Source organism: Clarias gariepinus, chromosome 14 (assembly GCF_024256425.1).
Source record: "Clarias gariepinus isolate MV-2021 ecotype Netherlands chromosome 14, CGAR_prim_01v2, whole genome shotgun sequence".
NCBI classification, from domain to species: Eukaryota; Metazoa; Chordata; class Actinopteri; order Siluriformes; family Clariidae; genus Clarias; species Clarias gariepinus.
The window spans coordinates 4537356-4562811 of NC_071113.1; the positions used below are offsets into that span (position 1 = coordinate 4537356).

At 38.3% G+C, this 25456-nt stretch overlaps 1 protein-coding gene across 2 annotated transcripts; it reads left to right on the forward strand.

Moving 5' to 3' along the window:
• The first annotated feature begins 10252 nt into the window (after positions 1-10252).
• On the forward strand, positions 10253-23264 carry lmf1 (lipase maturation factor 1). Of its 2 annotated transcripts, XM_053512060.1 has the most exons (11): positions 10253-10490; positions 11087-11396; positions 11626-11636; positions 14293-14441; positions 16639-16704; positions 19082-19249; positions 19692-19860; positions 19995-20148; positions 22337-22520; positions 22619-22731; positions 22876-23264. In XM_053512060.1, exons 1-11 carry the CDS (start codon positions 10253-10255, stop codon positions 23048-23050), a joined length of 1737 nt encoding a protein of 578 aa, XP_053368035.1. In that variant the 3' UTR covers positions 23051-23264. The 2 variants fall into 2 exon arrangements, with proteins under 2 accessions (XP_053368035.1, XP_053368037.1); XM_053512062.1 differs by lacking the exons at positions 10253-10490; positions 11626-11636 and having other exon boundaries at positions 11380-11396.
• The last annotated feature ends 2192 nt before the right edge of the window (positions 23265-25456 follow it).

Genomic DNA, 25456 nt, shown 5'->3' on the forward strand with positions numbered 1-25456 from the left:
ATACACCATTAAACTAATATATATATTAATGAACAAGCTAGTTTCCCCATGCTAAGCGTTAGCGGTTAGCATAGTTATATTAGCTTGCTTATAGATCCATATTTGGACAGGCATTTCACAGAAACAATAGAGCTAACTGTTTACATCACGTATATGTGTCCAAATACACTATTAAACTAATATATATTAATGAACAAGCTAGTTTCCCCATGCTAAACGCTAGCAGTTAGCATAGAGATATTAGCTTGCTTATAAATCCATATGTGGATGTATATTACAGAGATGCCATGGAGCTGATGGTTTACATCAGTGTTTAATGGTCTAAATGAGATAATATTCCTTTTAATCACTGCCATTTACACTCGGCTCGGCATTTCCCCCAAACACTCCAATAGTATTAACACTGCTACAAAGTTATCATTAGTGCCTAAAACAGTAACATCTGATTAATTATATATATTAAACATTACCTGGTAAGTGTGTGCAGTTAAAAATTTAGTGAAAATTATAAGGTTATCACGCTATAATTCACTGTATACTCCATGATGTTGAGTCCTGGAGCTGATATCCGGAAAGGTTCCGTGTTCAGTTGCGTTTTTATGAAGGTAAAACAGTAGCAAAACCCGAGAGCTTGCAAATTCGAATGTGAGAACTTGTAAAATTAATATTTGTATTTGCACAAGTGAGTTTTGCTACAGGAATATCGCAAAATGAGTAGCAAAAGTCAGAGCGCCGGGATTTGAGGTTGTACTGCCAGATCTGAGAGGTTGTGAGCGCCGACTTGTGGTTGTACAACGAAACTGAAGTAAAGCGCAAAGATAAATGTGTAGTACACAATTGTGGCACTGAATGACACTTTACACATTTGTCACTATTAATCTGCAACTTTGAATTCAAAACACAGGTGTGCAAATCGATAGATGCAGCTTTTCACATCAGAGCTGTGAGTACAACACAGTGATTTCAACTTACAAATACAAATATTCATTTTACAAGTTCTCACATTCGAATTTGCAAGCTCTCGGGTTTTGCTACTGTTTTACCTTCATACGTTTTGACCCCACTCCCATAGTCCTTTGCGCATTAGCTTTAGCTTTTAGCTTGCAAAATACTGGAGAAAGGGATCTCACACGGGAAAGAAGTAGTTGCGCACAAACGGAAAAGCGCACAGTTACACGGGAAAAAAGCGCACAGTTACACGGGAAAAAAAACACATTTTTAAGGGAAAAAGCACACATTTTTAAGGGAAAAAAGCACATTTGTAAGGGAAAAAGCACACATTTTTAAGGGAAAAAAAGCACATTTATAAGGGAAAAAGCACACATTTTTAAGGGAAAAAAGGACATTTATAACTGAAAAAGCATACATTTTCAAGGGAAAAAAACACACTTACAAGGGAAAAAACACACATATACGGGAAAGATGATTTGCCCTTCTGGGCCACCGTACATGCCTCTTGACGAAACCATCTCAGGGAATGGGATGTGTTTGGTCAAACATGGGTTTTGGGGATCTGGGTAACTTTGACAGGACATACAACAGGCATGAAAAGTGCAAAGAACATGTGAGTTCATGTGCAAGGTTAAGTTGCTGGGCAGGGTCAGGTTTAAACATGCAATCAATTAAGGTCTTAGCATTCAGGTGGCAAAACATAATAAAACATAAAAAAAAACAGGGCCTTCCTAAATCATCTAATTGATGTGACTTCCTTACTTGGCCGTCAGGAGCTGGCATTCAGGGGGCATGATAAGAGTAGTGAATCAGCAAATAAGAGGAATTAAAGGGAATTTACCGAAAAATTAGCTAAATATGACTCTGTCTTGGCCACACAATTTCAGTCATTAGCTGTTTTATGGGATGTCCCACTCAATCCAAAATGACTTGATCTCTGCTCTCGCAGCCACTGTTTCTGATCATATAAAGGGTGAAATTCAGACTGCTCCTTTTTTTGCATGGCAACTGACATATCTTGCCATGCCCAACTGTCTGTCATTGTAAGATATGTGTATAGTGCAGGTAAAATTCAAGTGCTTCATTGGATTTTTGGATGTGTCTGGGGGTTAAGATGCTCAGTCTGTGTTTGAAGTTTTAAACGAGAACATGCAGGGCTACGGTTTTAGAAAAAAACTTGTGGCACAAAGCTACGATGGGGCAGCTGTCTTTGCTTCATCTGTCAATAGCCTACAAGCCAAAGTTAAAGTAATAGCCCCTAGTGCAGTGTTTGTGCATCGCTATGCACACAGACTGACCCAGGGTGCTAAATGCTTGCCTAAGTCAAGAATATTTTTTGCATTTCTCTGGGTTACCACATTTTTTTCAAAGTCCACAAAAAGAATGTCTTTTCTTGAGTCTGCAGGGTCTTAAAGATAGCCCAGAAACGGTCCTACTCAATGGAATTTCACAATGGTGTTCATGTTGTACACATATGAATAAATATTCTCTGAGACAGATGTTGTCTTTGATATTGTCCAGCAAAGGGCTATGGATGCTCTTTACTGCAAAAAAAAAGGAGAAGAGGTCAGAGGAGGCTTATCAAGCAGTTTATTCAAAAGCAGCAAATCTCACATCAGACCCTCAAGATGAACCTATTAGTAAGCGCCATCTGTCACAATTACAGGATCCCCAGGACCACTACAGAAATTTGTACATGGCCATCCTAGTCAATCTCATGGAGCAGATTTCTCAAATTTGGAAAGCATTAGCTTCTTAGAATGAGTCAATCCACGGAAATTTGATGAAATTAGACAAGTGTTTCCAGAGGAGGCATTTGAAAGTATGCTGAAAAGTTATTTTGACTCAGGAAGAGTGAGATCTGAACTTCAAGTACTATATTCCGATCATGACTTACAAAACCGGTTAAGTCCCTGGAAAAGTCGGCCAATTGGTACGATTGGCAGACCATTTTCTGCAAAAGGAACGGAGGGCAGAATTTACGGCCTAATATGAGCTTCTCCTGTTTCAAAAGCCAGCAGCCGCCGCTGATGTACTATCAATACAATGGTTAGTAAGCTGATGCATGCATTTCCTTCTGGAAACAAACCCCATTTAAAAATTACTCAATTTGAAGAGGTCTTTATCAGGCGTACTTACCACCACGGGTTATCCCCAGCAAACAACACTAACTAAGTATATAAGCAAAAGTTGCTTACCTTTGTAGGTGGCCACCTGTTTGTGCTGCTCGCCAAGGATGCCCACGGCAATCAGCTATGCTTTTGCCCCTTTTCCAACCCTGCTCGCAGTGCCACAATGTCGTAGAAATTAATTAATGACTCAGGCTTTGGTTTCAGAGGATAACGACTTTTATTGGTTGATCAACAAAGCCGGGTAGGTCTGCAAAGCCACACTTTTTCTCCACTACTTCCCCATTATATACTCATCCCTCCACAACAGGGTGTATGCGATGATGTCATCTTCAACATCTGTCCATAACAATAAGTTTCCCCGTTCTAAGTGCCTCAATGTATAGCTCAGATTTCCTGTGCAAGCACATTCCAAGAGGCCTATATGTTTAGCTACGCATGCACAGCGATTATATCCAGATGGGGGACCTTGTATTCTTTAAAAGTATGTAAAATCACATGAAATTAAATAAAAATTACTCCTATACAGACATGTAGGGAATCAACTTCAAGCTATTTCACTGTACCTTACAAAATGTGTGATGATCCTCAGTGGCTTTGACGAGGTGGCCTGAGAGGTTAAGGCAATGGACTGCTAATTCATTGTGCTCTGCACGTGTGGGTTTGAATCCCACCTTCATTGCTTGTGTGTTTTAGCCCCTTTCAGGAATGCCTCACGTTATTGCAGTGTCAAGAAGACCTACAAACAGCGCCTTTACACAGGTTTGTGAGCCTGACTAGAGTGAATTAAGAAACTGGAGACACGTAACACTGGTCATGCGCATTTTGCAAGTTTATCTGTTTGAACTATGTCAACATGAGATTTAATTTAGTTCACAGTCAAGCCACTGTGCATAAATCATGTAAGTATGAATCCTTTTGTCATGAACAAGAGCTTGCTCAACCAATTTTATTAATAAATGCAGGGCAGTCGTTATTGCTTAAGCGGCTTTCCTTGTTCTACCTTGAAATGTCTCAATCAACAGCTTACCTCTAATATGTAACTCCTCACATGTCCATTTGGGATTTTGAGTCCAGTCTACCAGAAGGCATGATTTCCAAGCCCACCATTGCCAGGAAGACTATTTCAAGGTGTGTGATATCATTCTTCCGAAAGGATTTAAACCCCTCCAGGCTCCCATGCTTTTATGCTATACCTGAACTACAACTCACATCAAATAGCACTTACCAAATAATTCAAACAGATCAGAGCTGCTGTCAGGAGGCAATCCTGCCTTGCGAGGCCTTGCAGCGCCTTTCCGCATCCGCTCTATTCACTTTCTGTGACCGCACACCACATGCCACAAGGAATCCACGTGTTGAATGATAGAATGAGTCACTGAGTTTGCTCAGAAAAAAGAAAAGAAATGTTCCCTCCAGAATTTGTCTTAAACGCCGGGTTCACATAAATTGTTTATATGTAAGTACAAAGTCTGAATCATCTAAAAGCAAAGATTCAAAGATCAATATCTCTTAGATGCCATTTGGAAAGAAAATGTGACTCCCTTTTAACGGTAATATTAGCATTGTTCCATAATAAAGCATTACGTGGAGTAAAATTGTGGACATGGCAGATTTTCCAGGCTAACAGTGATAAAAAAAAAACAAAGTCACTGTCACTAAAACCAGCCTAATGTTATTACTAATATGACATTCGGGACTGCAATCTCCTCTGCTTCACTGAGACATGTCTGAACCCAGTGGTGCTGGACCACGCCATCCAGCCGGCCGAGTTCTTCTCAGTTCACCGCATGGACAAGACACGGGACTCAGGAAAGTCAAGGGGAGGCGGCGTGTGCTTAAGAATGAACAGCAGCTGGTGCAACAGCGCAAGCATTGTTCCACTTACATGCTCCTGCACACCAAACCTGGAACTACTGTCCATCATGTGCCGTCCTTTTTATCATCGGTCAAAATCAGCGCCGTTTATATCCCGCCTCAAGTGAACACAGACACTGCCTTATGCGAGCTGCATGACGCACTCGCACAGCACCAAACACAACACCGGGATGCTTCATCAGCATATCACCTGCCCCACCAGGGGCAAAAGGACACTGGACCACTGTTACACGACAGTCAAGGGTGGCTACAAGGCACAATCTCATCCAACGTTTGGTAAATCCGACCATGCTAACATCTTCCTCATGCCAAAATACAAACAAAGGCTGAAAAAGGGAGTTCCAGTTCAGAGGGAGGTCACGCACTGGATGGACCAATCGGTGGCCGCATTACAGAATGCACTCAAAGACGCAGACTGGGACATGGTCAGGAACAGCTCCGTTAATGGCCTAAGCGTGTTTACAGAAGCAGTTGTGGGATTCGTCGGGAAACTAGTGTATGATACTGTGGAGAAAAAGACTATCAGAACATTTCACAACCAGAAGCCGTGGGTGGATAAAACCATCCACGACGCTCTGAGATCTCGCACCGCTGCCTACAAAACGGGACTTGCGTCAGGGGACATGGAACCATACAAGGCTGTGTCATATAACGTCCGGAAGGCGGTGAAAGAGGCGAAGCAGTGCTACGGGAGGAAACTAGAGTCACAGCTCTAACAGAGTGACTCTAGGAGCCTGCGGCAGGGACTGAGAACAATAACAGACTATAAAGCACTAACATTCTATAAGACAAACGCGGACGTGACTCTGGCAGACGAGCTAAACACTTTCTATGCTTGCTTTGAGGCTGCAGCTAAAGACGCTAGCAATGCTAATGCTAGCGCCACTAACGGCTGCAAACAGAAAGACACTGCCAGTACCAGAAACGCATTTATCATCTCCGAACATGACGTGAGGAGAGCCTTCAAGAGAGTAAACACTAGGAAAGCAGCAGGACCAGACGGCATCTCTGGTTGAGTTCTCAGATCCTGCACAGACCAGCTAGCACCTGTGTTTACAGAGATATTCAACCTCTCTTTATCTCAGTCGGTGATCCCCACATGCTTTAAAGAGTCCATCATTGTTCCTGTTCCAAAGAAACCTCAACCCTGCTTCTCTTAATGACTATCGGCCTGTAGCTCTCACCTCATTAGTGATGCAGTGCTTTGAGCAGCTGGTCAAAGACTTCATCATATCTTCATTATCAGACACACTGGACCCACTACAGTTCGCTTACCATCCAAATAGTTCTACTAATGATGACATCTCTCATCTCCTCCACACATCCCTTACTTAATTGGACACTAGAAGGGGGAATTATGTTAAAATGCTCTTCATCAACTACAGCTCTGCATTTAATACCATAATTCCCCCCACACTCACCACCAAGCTGGAGCACCTGGGACTCAGTTCATCTCTGTGTCAGTGGATCTCCAACTTCCTAACTGGCAGACCACAGGCAGTATGGATGGGCAGACATGTCTCAGCCTGCATCACTCTCTCCAGTACTTATTGTACACATATGACTGTGTGGCCACTATCAGCTCCACCACCATCATTAAGTTTGCTGATGACACCGTCATGGTCGACCTGATCTGTGATAACAACGAGATGGCCTACCTGAAGGAGATTAGAAATCTGGAGATCTGGTGCTAGAGGAACAACCTCCTTCTAAACGTCAGTAAGACAAAGGAGTTGATAGTGGACTTCAGCACTAAGCAGGAGAGGAACTACCAGACCGCCGTCATCAATGACACCCCAGTGGAGAGAGTGGACCTGTCATGGTCCTGTCACATCAACACCGTGGTAAAAAAGGCCCGGCAGCGTCTCTACCACCTCAGACGCTTGAGAGACTTCAGACTGCCCTACAAGGTGCTTAAGAACTTTTACTCCTGCACCATAGAGAGCATCCTAACGGGAAACATCACAACCTGGTTCGGGAACAGCACCATGCAGGACAGATGAGCTCTACAGAGAGTGGTGAGATCAGCAGAGCGCACCATCCGCACCAAGCTCCCTGACCTGTACTCAATCTACAGCAGGCGGTGCTGGACCAAGGCCAGAAAGATCGTGAAGGACCTCAGCCATCCCAACAATGGACTGTTCTCTCTGTTGAGGTCAGGAAAGCGATTCCGCTCCCAGAAGGCCAACACAGAGAGACTGACCACACAGTACTGACCCACACATATGGTTTTACACTCACTCTGGACATTCTGGACATTCGTTTATACTAGTGGCCACTGCACATCATCACAAGCCACTTTAAATAAATTACTTTTGAGCATATTTGCACTGCACAAGACACTTTAAATATGTGGATTGCACAACCCTGGACATTACCATTTTTTATTACCATTTATTCTAACTTTATTCCATACTAAAATTACATAAATCTATACCTACTTTGTACAGCTGTTCTTATTGTTCTATATTTCTTCATATATTCTTCATACACTGAGCAAAAATATAAACGCAACACTTTTATTTTTGCTCCCATTTTTCAAGAGCTAAACTCAAAGATCGGTAACATTTTCTACATATACAAGAGACCAATTACTCTTAAATATTGTTTACAAATCTGTCTAAATCTGTGTTAGTGAGCACGTCTTTTTTGCCGAGATAATCCATCCCACCTCACAGGTGTGGCATTTTAAGGTGCTGATTAGACAGCATGAATATTGCACAGGTGTGCCTTAGACTGTCCACAATAAAAGGCCACTCTGAAATGTGCAGTGTGATCACACAGCATAATGCCACAGATGTCGCAACCTTTAAGGGAGCGTGCAATTGGCATGCTGACTGCAAGAATGTCTACCAGTGCTGCTCATGAAATTGTTTTCTCTACCATAAGCCATCTTCAAAGGCATTTTAGAGAATTTGGCAGTACATCCAACCGGCCTCACAACCGCAGGCCACGTGTAACCACACCAGCCCAGGACCTCCACATCCAGCTTGTTCACCTCCATGATCGTCTGAGACCAGCCACCCGGACAGATGCAGCAACAATCGGCTTGCATGATCAAAGAATTTCTGCACAAACTGTCTCAGGGTAACACATCTGTAGCACATCTGCATGCTTGTCGTCCTTATTGTGGTCTGGACCTGAATGCAGTTTGTCGCCGTAACCGTTTTGAGTGGGCACATTGGAGAGGTGTTCTGTTCACATTTCACTGCCCACAATTAACAACCTGATTAACTCTATGCGACGGAGATGTGTTGCACTGCGTGAGGCAAATAGTGGCGACATCTGTGGCATTGTGCTGTGTGATCACACTGCACATTTCAGAGTGGCCTTTTATTGTGGACAGTCTAAGGCACACCTGTGTAATATTCATGCTGTCTAATCAGCACCTTAAAATGCCACACCTGTGAGGTGGGATGGATTATCTCGGCAAACGAGAAGTGCTCACTAACACAGATTAAGACAGATTTGTGAACAATATTTGAGAGTAATGGGTCTCTTGTGTATGTAGAAAATAATACAGATCTTTGAGTTCAGCTCATAAAAAATGGGAGCAAAAATAAGTGTTGCGTTTATATTTTTGTTCAGTGTATATTTTCTATATTGTGTATTTTTGTTGTACAGTTATTTTATTTTAACTTTCATTTTTATATTTTATTTTATTCCTTCCTAGTTAAATTTATTAATCTTTTTAATCTTTTATTTTATTTTTCATATTTATTTCCTATTCATAGTCTTTTATTTTAAGGTCACGAGCAGTTGTCTAAGCATTTCACCGGCTATCGTACTGTGTATGACTGTGTATGTGACAAATAAAATTTGAATTTGAATAATAGGCATGTAAAATTTTCTGGTAAAATATAGCCATTTGCACAATGTACAGTATTTTAATCAAAAATTCTCCCTTCCCTGAGAATCTTTACAGCGTATGGAAAAATAACCTATAAAATAAAAGAAAGATTTTTTCTGTACTTTGGTCGGAACTCACTTTTTCAATGATATATTTACCTTTCTTAAATTGGAGGACCAGAAACCAGCCAAAAATTGACAGAATTTTGGCAGTATGTAGGTAATTGGTATTTACCTGCACATAAAGTGAAATCAAAATGTTAATTATAAGCGATGTAATAAATAATTATGTGCCGGATTTAATAATATACTTTAAAATAGGCTACTAATAAGCTACTTGCTCAATGTAAACAAACCCCTGTTTTCATTTTAAGACAAAACTTTATCTTTATTCGATCTACTTTTTTGATTTCTCATTTGTGATTCACTCTCCGATTACTGAACAGGGAGTGTATTTGGCTGACGATGAAAGAAGTACAATGAAATTTGAAAGATGAAATTTTGTGAATTTTAAGTTTTTGAGTTTTGAAAAATAACACATCATTTCTGTTTCTTCTACAGCAACTGATGCTGTTACTCAAACAGATCTAGTCCTATACTTTGTACCCTGACACTGAAAGCACCGTTCCGGTAGATCTATCTCAAATTCAAATTAGAATAAAAATTTCATTTGTCACGTACACAGTCGTACACTGTACGATATGCAGTGAAATGCTAATAATATATATTTTTTATTTTTATATAAATAAAAAAATTAATAAAAACTTATACGTAAGGATTAAATATGAATAAAAAGAGATACTAAAGAAAAATAAATTTAACTAGTAAAATAAACTGTACAAATAAGGGCATAATGAAAATATCACAAAAATATAGAAATATAGAAGAAAAAAAGTATATATATATATATAGAAATTTAAAATGACAGTGGTTGTGCAAATATTCATGAAAAGTGACTTATTAAAGTGACTTGTGCAATGGTCCAGATGTATAAATATGTAGTGCATAGTGCATAGTGCACAGGATTAGAGCTTGACTCGGAGCTGTGTTTTGTATTTGCAACTCCTGGTTTAAGCATGGCCCCAAATATTCACCTGGTTTATGTAAAAGCTCATGCACATGGGATCTCACTGTTGTGAATCATTATATTGATATATAATATATAGTATCAATCATTTCTTGGGATGTTAGGGTCTATTTGCTACACATAATTTGGCCATTAGATGGCAGTACAACGAGCCCTTAAAGCATCATGAAATGAGCATTTAGGTGAAACTCCTGCCTGGGAGGCCAATAATCATTTCAACATCACTAAGTATGAAGGGTCTTGCCAAATGCCTAAATGTAAATGATTCGTTTGCGCTCACGAGTCGGTTCATAGGGAATGAATCACATAAATCACAGGCGAAACCCTCTTGGGGTAAAGGGGCGGGTAAACTTCACGCATGCGCAAACAACGCGAAAGTATGGCGACTACCAGTGAGACTTTAGAGTGTAAGGAAAATACTTTAAGGAGAAGACACAGAGGCGAAGCTGATGGTTTAGGAAAAAAAGCAGACAGCAGCAGCAGTGAAACAGCTGAACAAAATGAGAAATACGATAAGAAAGAGAAGGTTCGGTTAGGAACTGGGACTTACTGGCTCACCAGGATTGTGCTGTTACGGTCCATCGCCTTCATGTATTGTAAGTGGTGGTGATAACATCTGTTTGGGAATAGAAAATTGACTTAAAAGAGTACATTTGCTATTTTAACTGGCTGCCCAGTCGCTGGTCCGGTTTGTGTTCAGCCGAAGAGGCTACGCGAGACAGATACATTGTATCTTTTTTTGTTTGTTTGTTACAAATAAGTCGATACTTTGTAGCTGGAGAGTGAATCACAAATGAGAAATCAAAAAAGTAGATCGAATAAAGATAAAGTTTTGTTTTAAAATGAAAACAGATGTTTGTTTACTTTGAGCAAGTAGCTTATTAGTAGCTTATTTTAAAGTAGATTACTAAATCTGGCACTTAACTGTTTATTACATCGCTTATAATTAACATTTTGATTTCACTTATGGTGCAGGTAAATACCAATTACCTACATACTGCCAAAATGTCATTAAATTCTGTCAATTTTTGGCTGGTTTCTGGTCCTCCAATTTATGAAATGTAAATATATCATTGAAAAAGTGAGTTCCGACCAATGTACAAAAAAAAAAATTTCTTTTATTTTATAGATTATTTTTCCACTATACACTCACTTACCCCACTACCTGCTTAAATCTTTTTTTTTTTTCCAGGTGTTGCTTTTGCCGTGGCTTACAACCAGAACAAACAGTTGATTGGGGAGAAGGGCCTCACACCTTGTAAAGACTATCTCCGTAGTGTTAAACGCTATGTAGGTGGTAAGATCAACATGGCTGCGCTCTCATACACTCCCACTATTTTGTGGTTCTTGGACTGGGAAAACATGAATGCCAACCTAGATGGCATTGCTCTGGCAGGATTGGCGCTTTCTGTCTTTGTCCTCTTATCAGGGAGGGCCAACATGATTATCATGATAATGCTGTGGGTCCTGTATCACTCTATAGTGAACGTTGGACAGCTGTGGTGAGTGATCACCACACACATACACACATCATGTGAGTCGTTTAACTTGGTGTGCTCTAATACCATGTCAAGACTACATGACCAGAGGAATAGATATTTAATGTCTTTGATCCTTAAGCTTTAGAAGTATTGGATCTATTAGAATAAATAATTTCTTAATTTTAGTAAGCAATTTCACCCTCTTTCTAGTGCATCAGTTATAGTGTGCTCTTTTCTTTTTGCTTTATAGGTTTTCCTTTGGTAAGTATAGGGGGATTGCAGTGTTATGAATGAGACATTTGGACTTACATTGGTAAACCAAAAGTATCAGAGCATGGACAAGCCTAGTATCGGTGAATTAATTTGCACAACCTTTTTAATTTGGTCTCTTTGTCTGAAAACATAAAAATAATAACAGCCTTAACAATAAGCATAAACAATAACATATAATCTTTACCGCATACTCACAGTATTTTTGACTTTTTTATTTTAAAATAAATACTTCTGGGTGCACGATTCAAATGTATAAGTCCCTTAAATTTTCCCTCATTTTTCTTTTATGATTATCCAAGAGGCATCCACTAGACATTTGTCAAAGAGTAGATGCTTCTTGGCTGACCAGACAGAAAAGGTAGGAAAAAGAAGACACTGATTGAGAGTTTGCGTTGAACCCTGAAAATATACAGCATTGTATCAGAGTTATTATGTGACATTAGCTTGACAAACTTTTATGAGAGAGACTATACTTTTCTACACACCTTCAGAATTTTAATCACAGCTGTAGAAAGCATGACACTTGATGAAAGAGGCTTGAATGAATGCAAAAAGTGTAGATTTAAAAATGTTGTGTCAAATAAATGATTTAGGATGACCTGGAGTTATGGATGTGACGCGTCTAAATCAGCCCTCTATAAACTATCTAAAAAAAAAAAACACTTAAACACTGAATTTTGGCATGGAACATTTAAAATACAAATAATGAAAATTAAACTATGAAATTGTAAAATCAGCAATTATTGGTGATTTTTTTTCCATTGCTTTGTTCTCTTTCTTTGTGGATTTTACCATTTTTGGTTTTTAATGTTCAGCATTGCACTTTATTGTTTAAAAAAAACTTTGCATGAAATTGCACTATAATACTTTAGATAATTTATTAAATAAAAAATTCAGAACAGACACTGTATTTGCAGAGAGACAATTCCTCATTACCGTTTTATGGAGGCAGTGCTAAATCCAGTTTAAAATTAAAACTGCACTTGAAGCAAGTTATACTGTACTTGCAATAAAAAATCTGAAGCACGCTGTATGCTGGCAGTGGCATTATTAGAAATCAACTTGGGTAAGATGATGAAATATGAAAATATTATGATTATTTTTCCTGATGTGTTTAATTAATTTAGTTAAGTATAAGTTTCCCATAACATCTTTACTTTTTTACAAAACTTTATAAAAAAAATATATATATGCAACAGTAAACTCTAATACGTAACTCTAAAATGTGTTAAAGCCCTGTGCGGTTGCTTTCATGTTGGTTTATGTGTAGTTTGTCAGAGGGATTCCTTAAATAGCATTAAAATTAGCATGCTCTTCAGATAAAATATCAAATAGTAATCATTAAAATAAAAACAACATGTAAAGAACAAGTCAACGCTCATTTTCCATTTTTGATTTGATGCAATCAGAAAGCAAATTAATGTTCAAATTTTTGGTTTTATAGAGAAAAACAAATGAACTGATGTGCATATATTATTTATGTTATCAGATTCTGCTTGAATCAAGTAACATCAACAATGAAACACCTCCCTAATTGGATGCCAGTGTTGTATCGACCCAGTGTCTTCTCAGTCCGAAGGAAACATGGTCTTTGTCTATAAGCTAGGTTGCATAAATTGATAATATTCTACCATACACTTCACGAAAGGCCATTTCCCTTAAAACTACTCCAATTCTGTATAAAGCCTGCATTGTTTTTGCAGTACCACTTGGACATCTGTGGTCATTGACAATAACTTGCTGTAAGCTACACTGCCACACTACATTAGCATAGGGCCATGGTATGTTACATCATCAGACAATGTCTATGCCCATTTACTACAATGTCAGCCATAATAGTTTTAGACTATACACCTTGCTAAAACTGCTGGATCTAATTTCATGTACTGTGAAATAGAATCTCATAATTTTAACTTTTTTAGTGGGTGTCTTATGAAGGACAGCAAAACTGTTTGGCATGGGAAGTGGAGAGGCGTGGTGCTCCCTTAGCGTTACCTTTGGCGTTGCAACAATTACACAAAATCCTCACACATTCAAAGAACAAGGAACTCCTATCCTGCACCAATATTCACAGCATCATCCAAAAAATCTAAGACAAAAATAAGGTCATGTAAAAAAAAAAAAAAAAGTCAACACTGCTACATTCTCTAATACCACTTCCTCTCATTTTCCTAAACTATCCTCAACGCTTCCTGTGTTCTCCAACATCATCTTCAACCCTTCCTGTTCCAACTCATCTATTGTTTGAATGAGTAAATGAATTAACTAATAATTACAAAAATATTTGTATATATATATATATATATATATATATATATATACTGTATATATACATTAATTGCACCAAAATATGACGAGGTCAACTTGGACTTCATCATTCACAATGGAACTATTATATTCCTCTTAGATGTGCTGTGGGTTACTAACTGCCACATGTTCATTATATCATCCATGTTAACAAGTGTTGTTAATGTGTATAATACTGCAAATTTCATCAATAGGTTTGCATCATAATGTGCAATTGTAATTAATACTGTCCCAATTTGTCTTCATTGTGCAGCTTTAGATTCTGTATGATACCTGTATGTGTTTTTTTTTTTTTTTTTCTTCTTCGTTTTTTTTCCTTTTTTTTATGTCTGCGCAGGTTGGGAGAGCCAGCTACTTGAGACAGGATTCCTTGGTATTTTTCTGTGTCCATTATGGAGTCTTGCACAGATTCACCATCAAAGCCCACCTTCTCTCATCTCCATCTGGTCCTTCCGCTGGCTCATAGTGCGAATAATGCTTGGGGCAGTAAGTGAGGCATACACTTATAAAATATGACATACATTGCCTGGTCAAAAAAGAAAAAAAAAAACATTCACTTAATTTTTTGGGGAATGCTTTTAGCCTTAATTAAAGCAAAGGTGAAACACTCCATAAAATCTTCCCCAGCTCATCCCCAAACAATTACAGTGAAGTTAAGGTAGAGGTGATAATCTGGTCATTCAGTACATTCAGTCGAAGTTAATTTTATTGCTACATAACTTTGCTTAATCTAGACCTGAGGCTTATACAGTGCGCTTCACTTCATATCAGACCACATAACATTTTCCCATAGTTACAAATTCTAAACTTTATGCTCCCTAGCAAACTTAAGCCTTTTAATTTGGCTGTGCATTGTATTTAAATAAAAGAAAGGTTTTGTGTTTCAATTAGAGCTTTACGAGTAAAAGCGATGTTATGAACAGTTATGTGCTGGATTTAATATACTTTAAAATAAGCTACTAATACAGTAATATACTTGCTCAGTGTAAAACACCTGCACTAAACTGAATTCAGCTAAACTGGGATTACTTATAATTTCACTGCTGAAATAACAAGTGAATTTTTAAACGCTGGAGTCGTTTTAAGACAAAATGTAATCTTCATCCAATCTACCAATTACCGAACAGGATAAAGTATTGCGTTGACAATGAAGGAAATACAACTTGGCATAATCATATTTTATATCCTTTCTTTCCCATTGATAGGAAAATAAGATAAAATACTAGATTCAAAATCTTGCCGTGAACTAGGTAAATTTTCAAAATTTTCTAATATTTAGCCAGTCTTGGTTTACAGTACTGAGTATCATGTATCGCGCATGCGCTTTTTGTTTGTAACACCACTGGGAAGACAAATATATGAAGACACATTCTTGCTGCACAGTGAAGTTTTTGCTGAAAATGCTTCTATGACTGATTGTGAATGTGGGTTTTCGGCAGGCAGCTGCTTTCTGCTCAGTACTCCGGACCAGACAGATCTACTTTCACAGTTAGTGTAATTAATGGTTTTAGAAGACCAGGGACACGGAGTGATATCAAAATTCAACTTAGAACCTGTACAAATGTAATAGAAATCACACCTCTTCAATAATAGTATGTTAAAACAGCTTTTGTTTGTAATAAGGCACACAGTCTTTTTGTTTTTGTCCACCAGGGGTCCGTTCTTCGTACGTCGCTTCACACATCCGAGATGAACTGACACATCTAAGATGAGATCATTGTGCTAATTACTATCTGGCTAAGTTGGTTCTTCGAGCACACCTGTTGTTGATGATTAGTATAGCTGGATTGAGTTGTCTAGGATTATTGTGCGTTCGTGCGTTGGTTTAAAAGGTGATATGCATCGACAGTAGAAACACTGATCACAAGCCATTTAATTGGTTGACTAAATGTAAAAAAGAGTGGCTCAACGTTTTTTTGTAACACTGAAATGCCCTCTGCCATGGATTGTCCCCCCTACATAATCGCTATCAAATATTATATTAGAACATAAATTCATAGGTTAATGGTTTACAAATTACAAATTACATGAGACAAGAAAAAAAAGAAATATGAAAATAACTATGTTGTATATGAAAAAATAGAAATAATATTTTTTTCAAATACAACATGTATACTTTTATATAGTTTCGTACAATTTATCATTATAAAATATATTTTTTTAATAAATATAAATATTTATTTGCATATTTTTATGACAAACCCTTGAATGTGGTGGAGGGTTTGGAGTCCATGGCAGAGGGGCATATGCTTTTCTTTTCCCACGTGAGTCAGTCCGCGTCAGTCGTGCTCTTTAACCAATCAGATGTGACCTCGCCATTTCAACCAATCATAACCCGCCAGGAGCGCAGCCTAAATCCTGTTTACATGAAATAAACCTTCTTCCGAGCAAGTTTAAGCTTACGGATATGTTGCTATGACAACAAATGCGAGAAGCGCATCGAAGAACGAAACAATCCAAGATCAGGACAAAACCACAACAATCGAATCCAGCTAACTGAGTTAGCGACGTAAGAAGAACGGACCCCAGCTTTTGAATTTTTTTGTCCTGTAGGTTTTGTACTGAAATAGATTATTCTGGCGTTAGAGCTTTCCATGATCCCTTTGTTTAGAGTAGAGCACCAGCAACCTTTGCCACAAAAATTACTTAGTTTTTATTTTTATTTATTTTTTGTTGTTTTAAGGGATTGATCAAGATCAGAGGAGATCGCTGCTGGTGGGACCTGACCTGCATGGACTATCACTATGAAGTGAGTAGGTCTGGGTGCAGGAGGAGCCCCGAAAAGTTTTTAATTTAGTCTAAATTATGCAGATTTTAAAAAATCTTTAAAAAAAAGATTTTTTTATTGTTTGACCGAGTAAATGAATGAACTAAGTACTAATTTTATATATATATAATTTTATTTAATTTTTTTTTGGGGGGGGGATTTTCTAACAAATCCCAAAAAAGTTGGGACAAGTAGCAATAAGAGGCTGGAAAAAGTAAATTTGAGCATAACGAGGAGCTGGAAGACAAATTAACACTAATTAGGTCAATTGGCAACATGATTGGGTATAAAAAGAGCTTCTCAAAGTGGCAGTGTCTCTCAGAAGCCAAGATAGGTAGAGGATCACCAATTCCCACAATGTTGCGCAGAAAGATAGTGAAGCAATATCAGAAAGGTGATACCCAGCAAAAAATTGCAAAGACTTTGCAGTTATCATCATCAACTGTGCATAACATCATCCGAAGATTCAGAGAATCTGGAAGAATCTCTGTGCGTAAGGGTCAAGGGCGTAAAACCATACTGGATGCCCATGATCTCCGGGCCCTTAAACAACACTGCACCATAAACAAGAATGCTACTGTAAAGGAAATCACAGAATGGGCTCAGGAATACTTCCAGAAACCATTGTCAGTGAACACAATCCACCGTGCCATCCGCCGTTGCCAGCTGAAACTCTACAGTGCAAAGAAGAAGCCATTTCTAAGCAAGATCCACAAGCTCAGGCGTTTTCACTGGGCCAGGGATCATTTAAAATGGAGTTTGGCAAAATGAAAGACTGTTCTGTGGTCAGACGAGTCGCGATTCGAAGTTCTTTTTGGAAATCTGGGACGCCATGTCATCCGGACCAAAGAGGACAAGGACAACCCAAGTTGTTATCAACGCTCAGTTCAGAAGCCTGCATCTCTGATGGTATGGGGTTGCATGAGTGCGTGTGGCATGGGCAGCTTGCATGTCTGAAAAGGCACCATCAATGCAGAAAAATATATTCAGGTTCTAGAACACATATGCTCCCATCCAGACGTCATCTCTTTCAGGGAAGACCCTGCATTTTTCAACAAGATAATGCCAGACCACATGCTGCATCAATCACAACATCATGGCTGAAGGAACATCATGGCTCATCATAGGAGAAGGATCCGGGTACTGAAATGGCCAGTCTGCAGTCCAGATATTTCACCTATAAAGAACATTTGGCGCATCATAAAGAGTTAGACAGTTAGAGGCCTGTATTAGACAAGAATGGGAGAGCATTCCTATTTCTAAACTTGAGAAACTGGTCTCCTTGGTCCCCAGACGTCTGTTGAGTGTTGTAAGAAGAAGGGGAGATGCCACACAGTGGTGAAAATGGCCTTGTCCCAACTTTTTTGGGATTTGTTGACACCATGAAATTTTTAATCAACATATTTTTCCCTTAAAATGATAAATTTTCTCAGTTTAAACTTTTTTTCTGTGATTTATGTTCTATTCTGAATAAAATATTAGAAGTTGGCACCTCCACATCATTGCATTCAGTTTTTATTCACGATTTGTATAGTGTCCCAACTTTTTTGGAATCCGGTTTGTATAAAACTTAATATAATAAAAAAAAAAAAATATATATATATATATATATATATATATATATATATATATACACACACACTATTAAGGAAGAAATTGCAAAATTGCACTTTTGAAGATTAAGTAAACAATACATAAATAAGCTGATTCTGTTTAGTGTTTAATAGTAATTTTAAAATTATTTTAAATGGTATCGCTATACGAACAGTATTTCAGTAAGTGATTATATTACTCAACTCTAGTGCCACAAATTGACAGACAGACAGTAATCAGACTTGTCAAATTAGTGCAAACTGCATACACAAAAGTATGTCATATCTGTAGCCATACTAGATACATTCCTGTAAGGTGCAGACAATATTTACTATATGTGATTAACAATCTGAGATGCAGGGAAGCAATATTCTATGTGGATTTTCACCTCTAGTACTGTGTGGTTGTGTTAGACCTTTTCCATGGATTTGTTGGATTTAAAGGTACTCTGTAGAATCTTTAAAAGTTAGAATATGTCACACTAAAACCACTGGACACTGCTTATTAATCTGTACCAAATGTTTACCTGATGTGCATTTGACAGATATACTGTATTTTAAAGGCAAAGATTTTCTTAGATTTTTTTCTGTTTACTGTTTTTTACACAGTACTATTTAATCCCAAACTACTTGGTCAAGGCAATGAACATCACACGACCGTCAGTTTGTAATTTTTGTTCGGTTGTGTATGTGGTCAAAATCCAGTAATTGATTAGCAGATCTACCAGTACCATACTGTACATGTTGTCTTTGTTTCCTTTGCACAGACGCAGCCTGTTCCTAACCCAGTTTCATACTATTTGCACCAGTCTCCTTGGTGGTTTCATCGTTTTGAGACCATAAGTAATCACTTTATTGAGCTCATCGTACCTTTTTTTACTTTCATGGGCCGACGCATGTGCATGGTAAATGGAGTTCTGCAAATTTTCTTCCAGGTAAAGAACACTCTCATACATGTACACACAGACACACTATTCTAACGGTATTCGCTCTAAAATCTTTGCTCACCAGGAATTATTAAAATAAACGGTATGAAAAGGAAAAGATATGGCAGCTCGAAACCATTCAGAGTTATAAACATCATGTAGGACTTTGTAAAACTTAATACCAGTGCAGTTTAAATAAGACTGCTGTAATGTGCTTTCTGGTGAACACACAGGCTCCTGCATTCTTGAAAAGCTAAAATGTCCTCCAAATTGCACCAGGGTCAGCAACATTTTACAACAGTTCAGTTAATGACTTGTATAAACAAGCACTAGTTTTTCTTCACATCAAGCACATCAAATGTTTTTTATTCTGAATGTTTCGTAGATGAATTCAAATCATAATTGGGTTATATACTGACTTTAGTTACTTGTGTATGGATTTGTTTTATAGGTAGCTATCATCATCAGTGGGAATCTTAGTTTTCTGAACTGGCTAACTATAGTACCCAGTTTAGCTTGTTTTGACGATGCAGCATTATCATCTCTGTTTTGGTCTGGTAAACGTACAGCCGTAATGAAGATGCAGAATGAGGAGGCAACAGGACAGTCACTCACTAAAGGTATGCGTGTTAATATATGGGGGTGCTGGGTCAGTTTTTTTGGCCCTTCAATGTACATGCAGTCATGCATAATGCTAAATGGCCATATTATAACTTTTCATATAGTATTTTTTTGTACTGTTTTTATCCCTAAGGCATGCTCATTAGACGTGTGGTTAATGTGGCATTTGGAATTTTAATTGCATATCTGAGTGTTCCTGTGGTGATAAACCTCCTAAGCCCTAGGCAGGTGATGAACACGTCTTTTGACCCTCTCCGTATTGTCAACACTTATGGGGCTTTTGGCAGGTGATGCTTATTTACCTGTTTTTAACTTTCTTGTTAATTATAGATTATTAGATTATAGTTCTTGAATAAATAGATTACATTTTGTGCAGTTAGTGTTAATAAACAGGGGTGAAAGTAGTTTTTCAAATTCTTTCTGGTACTATATAGTCAAAAGATGAGGAGAATAAACCATGAAGGTGCTGAACAGTCCTGTAAATCTTATAAGTTTCTCTTCCACTTATTCCGCTTTAGAATATCAGCGTGTTAACTTCCAGGTTTAAGGGTTAAAACCTAAATACAGTGGAACCTTGGATTATGAGTAAAATTCAAATAAGAGAGGAGAAAGGTTTACTGTGTAAGATGAGAAGGGGGAGACGGGAGGGTCTGATTCCTCCTGTCCTCTTACTTGTGACTTTCTTTTAGGCGGTATAAGAAACAGTAGACGTACGCTGTACACATGCGCTTACAAACACAAAACAGTTGTAAACAGTGCTACTCGCAATCCGAGGTTTCACTGTAGCGTTAAATGTAAAATTTGTACGCTTTGGTGTACAATCCCTTGTTCAACATACCAATCAGTGCCTTTGTTAACGGGTTACAAAGGCTTCATGATTCAGCGTTGTGTTAGAAGCTGGTTAGCTTTGTAGCTCACCTTAGGCAAAAAAAAAACTGTCAAATAAGAATGACTTGAAAGGTATTATTAAGTTATCAGATGTGTTTTCTTGCTAAAATTGCATCCGCAACTGGTTATGAATGTAAGTTTTGGCATGTATCTGCTCTCTCCTCAGAACTGTGGACCGTACAGATCTATTTTCACCTACCCTGTGACTGACAGATTGTTTAATTAACCAATATTAGAACATCTGTGACACAAAGTGATACATATACTGTGAAACCTCGGATTGCGAGTAACGCGGTTTGCAAGTGTTTCGCAAGACGAGCAAAGGTTTTTAATAAATTTTGACTTGAAAAATGAGCAAGTCTTCACAAGGTTCACGAGTAACGAGTATCATGTATCACCGAGCGACACGTGATCACAACTGAGCCAATGGTTTTTCTCTCTCTTGTGCTGCAGAATTGTGGGTAATCGTCTCCCCTGCTGGGTCTTAGTAGTCTCTTACTGGTAACATTTGTGCACGCGTACACTGTGTCCTATAACACTGTGACCGTGTGTGTGTAAAACATTTTATTTAGTGTTTGTAAGCGCGTGTGTACTGCGCGCGTGTACTGTTTCTTATAACGCGCGTGTGTCAAGAGAAAGTCTCATTAGAGATTAAAAATCCATGTTCCAGCCTGTCGTTATGTGTGGCACGTGCATAATTTGACACCATGCTGGCACAGTGTCAAATTATGTGTGCACACACTCTGGCCTACACAGAAACACTGCTCTGTCGCGATTCTTTTCAAGGTAAAGTGCAGGTTCATTTGTTTGTTTGTTTTACTTTACAGCAGTGATCCTGTTAGTATGCGCTCACACGAGTGTCATTAGCGATGTTCCTTGCAAATCTTTCTGACAAAACAGTCTTTACATTAATGTGTGTGTGTGTGTGTGTGACTAGCTTCACACACACACACACACACACACACACACACACACACACACACACACACACAGCGCGCCTGCACACATAAACGGAAACACTTATCTGTCGGGATTTATTTTTACTTTTTTTTAAGGTAAAGTGCAGGTTAATTTGTTTTATTTTTACTTTACATTTTGTATTAATTATTTTTGTGTATTTATTTTTTTGGGCTGTGGAACGAATAAGTTCCAATAAGAGTTTCCATTATTTCTTATGGGAAAAGTAAATTTGGTTTAGGAGTGTTTTGGAATACGAATTATGCTCATAATCCAAGGTTCCACTGTAGTTAAATGTCCCAGTGCTGCTACTGTCTCATCACTAATCATGTAAAGTGTCTCGTCCAATCAAATTACTTGGTTGGAAATAACTGTTGTATAATATGTGTAATAAGTCACTAAGATGAAGTCAGTAGTATATTGTTTTTGAAGAACAGGCAATCGACTGCCTAATAACTGCAGCATTAACTTGCTGCCTGATTTTTTTTTTTTTCACTGACGATTATTCTCAGGATGGAATTGGTATATCATAATAAAGTAAACAGTAATATCAGGTTTTAGTGGCAGATCCCTTGCATTCTTACATCCAATATGGCAGACATTGTTAATTATTTTTCACACTTTCTGTAGCATTACTAAGGAGAGAACAGAGGTGGTGTTCCAGGGCACGCTGAATGCTAATCACTCTGATGAGGGTGTTGTATGGGAGGAATATGAGTTCTTGTGCAAACCTGGAGCTCTAGAGAGAAGACCTTGTTTCATTTCCCCTTATCACCACAGACTTGACTGGCTGATGTGGTTTGCTGCCTTCCAAGTAAGAAAAAGATGTGTTAATGAACATGAGTCCACCAATCAGCCATTACGTTAAACTACACTGTCTTTATGTCTTTATGTTTCTCCTTTTCCTCTCAGACATATGAGCAGAATGAATGGATCATTCAGATAGCCGGCAGACTTTTAGCGAATGACTCCACTGTGCTCTCATTAATGGACCACAATCCATTTCAGAGCAGAGGCAAACCTCGGTATGACGCAATACACATTTAATATCTATCCTGAACAATATCTTATATATCCTACAAAGTATCCTAGGGTTAGAGTAAAGTTTCCCCTTGTAACATTACTATTTTCCCACTAACACTAAATTGTCTGTTTTTTGATACTTTCAGGTGGATACGAGGAGAACACTTCAGATACAAATTCACTAAACTCGGCAGTGTTTCTGCAACCCAGGGGAAATGGTGGGCCAGAAAGCGCATTGGACCTTACTTTCCCCCAGTCAATTTAGAAGGCCTTAGAAGGTACTTTCAATCGAGAAATTGGCCGCAACCAGATATGTCCTGATGGGTTCACACCGATAGCAGTTTGCACGGAAACTAGTGCAAAAACACCTTAATAAATTTATGCAACTGTGTTGGCACATGTGTTAAAAGAGTTTTAACAAACTCACTGTGCTTAGGGACAGAAAATACAAATTTATTTGTTGTAATAATATTAAATGATGTTATGTAATAATTATAAAAATGCATTTCAAAATAAATAATGTTTATGATAATGATTGTGGGAACATCATGTTTGATTTCTTTACAATACTTAAGTCATGTTTTTGTGACCTTCCTGTATCGTTTTGATATACTTGTACAGAAAACAGAGCTTTGTTGTCAAACTGTAAAAATGCAAATAAGATGAAATTCAATTTATAAGTGCATTCTTGGGATCAGAGCTGTTCTTGGTGTGTGCCGTATGTTTGCCATAAGTGTGCCATTTTCAGTTTTTTAGAGCAGAACTGGATTGTGTCATTTTTTTAAACCAATACATTTTCTACATATTCTTACAAACTAGGCCACTAATAGGAATATGAAGTGGACCCATGTATCTTACCAAAATCTACTTTTGAAAGTTTTTTTCCCCAGTTTTAATACCATGGCAGTTTGAGTCAGAAACCTGGAAAACGTGCAAATTCTGGGGAAAAGCATTATATCAATGAAGCATCTTGTCTTTCCATTATACTGTGTGAAAATTTTTTGAGATGATAGTATCCCGGAAAGGTGCTGTTGTCACAGCAGAGGCTCTTTATATTTCTAGAGCAGCATTAACATTATAATAATGTCCTATATAACCTTGCACTTTTTACGTTTTAATTTAAAAGTATGTTTCCAGTTATTCCAGTAATGTGTAAATTCTGCAAATATTATTCTTTGCTTGTTGGAAATTTTTTTTAGTTAGGTTGTCTTTGATTAGACAAAGCCCTAAATAGGACCCTAATATACAACTGTCAATTCTAATACATTTGGTTAATAATTCTCATTTAATTGGACATTTTCCATCTGTAGAGGTTGTTTGTCTCACTTCAGACATTTTTGGGATAGGGAGGCAATTGTATTGGGGTGATAGACACACCTCATTTTGTGTTTTCCATGTAATGGTCTCACTGTGTACAGGTGTGCCTTATATCGGGGCCAATCCCAAAAGACAACCTTTTTCAATGTGGCATCAATTTCAACATTCTGTGGGTATAAAAAGCTGGTATTGTCAGTAAGTCATTCCAAGGTCATCGTTCAAACAGCCAGAGGAGTGGAGCCCCATGAGTGACAGACGGCAACGATGACCAGTACCTAAGGACCTATGCACTCGGACATCGTTATGCAATTGCCACACAGCTGCAGGCCCGTTTACAAGATGCGTGGGGTACTAGGGTTTCCAGACAAACCATTCACAACCGACGCCACCATTTTGGCTTGAATGCCAAACGACCGTTGCAGGTGACTCCACTGACACCAAGACACCGCTGTGAATGTTTGCAGTGGGCACAAGACCATGTGACCTAGACAATGCAGCAGTGGACATCACCTAATTGCTGAGTTTTTTTCCTTAAGCTGCTTTGCCATGTCTTTACTGCAGCCACCATCCATTGCATGTGTTTGTGGATAGTAAGTGAAAAGAGGCATTCAGAGTTCACCCAGTTATCTCTGTCAGCAGTCACATCAATAAACACTGGGGATCCATTTATCCTGTTAGCTGCCAATGCCTCTGCGGTAACACTGCCTCCACCATGATTGTGAGATAATGATGTAGACTTATGAACAGGAACACATCCTTTCATTTTCCATATTCTTCTATTATTCTAATTCTAATACAAGTTCATGTAATTGGTCAGGTCATCTGTTCAATAATTGTTTGTCGTGTGCATCCAGCTGCAGGTTTGATGTGTTGTGTACTTTGATGTGCTTTTTCTAAATACTGTAGTGCTGAAGAGTGCTTATTTGAATTACAAGGTGTCAGGAAGGGCACTCTGTCTAGTCTGCAGCTGTGCAGCAAGCTGTGATGCACTGTGTGTATGAACCTCTTTTTATCATAGCCAAATCGTGAACAACTTTAACAATTTGTGACATGAAAGTTTTTCTGTGGGATAGGCTAGTCTTTATTTCTTAATGGATCATTGAGTCTTTGCCGCCCATGACTCTGATGCCCATTTGCTGCTTGTGCTTCCTTGGACAACTTTTGGTAGGTACTAACCACTATATACTAAGAACGACTAGAATGCTCTGACAAGAGCCAGACAAGAGCCAAATTGTGAGGGTTAGACATCTCTGTTGTTGATATGAGACAACTTAAAATGTTGATCAAGTGAAGTTATGCGCAGTTTAGTGTCCGATTATGAAATGACAGTGTACTGTGCATGCGTCAAACTGTGGGCGTAAAAAATCGACTGCTGGACAGAACTTAATTAAACTTTTGCAGTACTTGGAT

What these genes read in the sequence shown, in the direction of transcription:
- lmf1 (XM_053512060.1), top strand. Translation starts at nt 10,253, where the DNA reads ATGCGCAAACAACGCGAAAGTATGGCGACTACCAGTGAGACTTTAGAG. An exon ending in AGGACAGTCACTCACTAAAG is followed by an intron (nt 19,861 to 19,994) that starts GTATGCGTGTTA and finishes TTTATCCCTAAG; the next exon opens with GCATGCTCATTAGACGTGTG. An exon ending in ACTTATGGGGCTTTTGGCAG is followed by an intron (nt 20,149 to 22,336) that starts GTGATGCTTATT and finishes CACTTTCTGTAG; the next exon opens with CATTACTAAGGAGAGAACAG.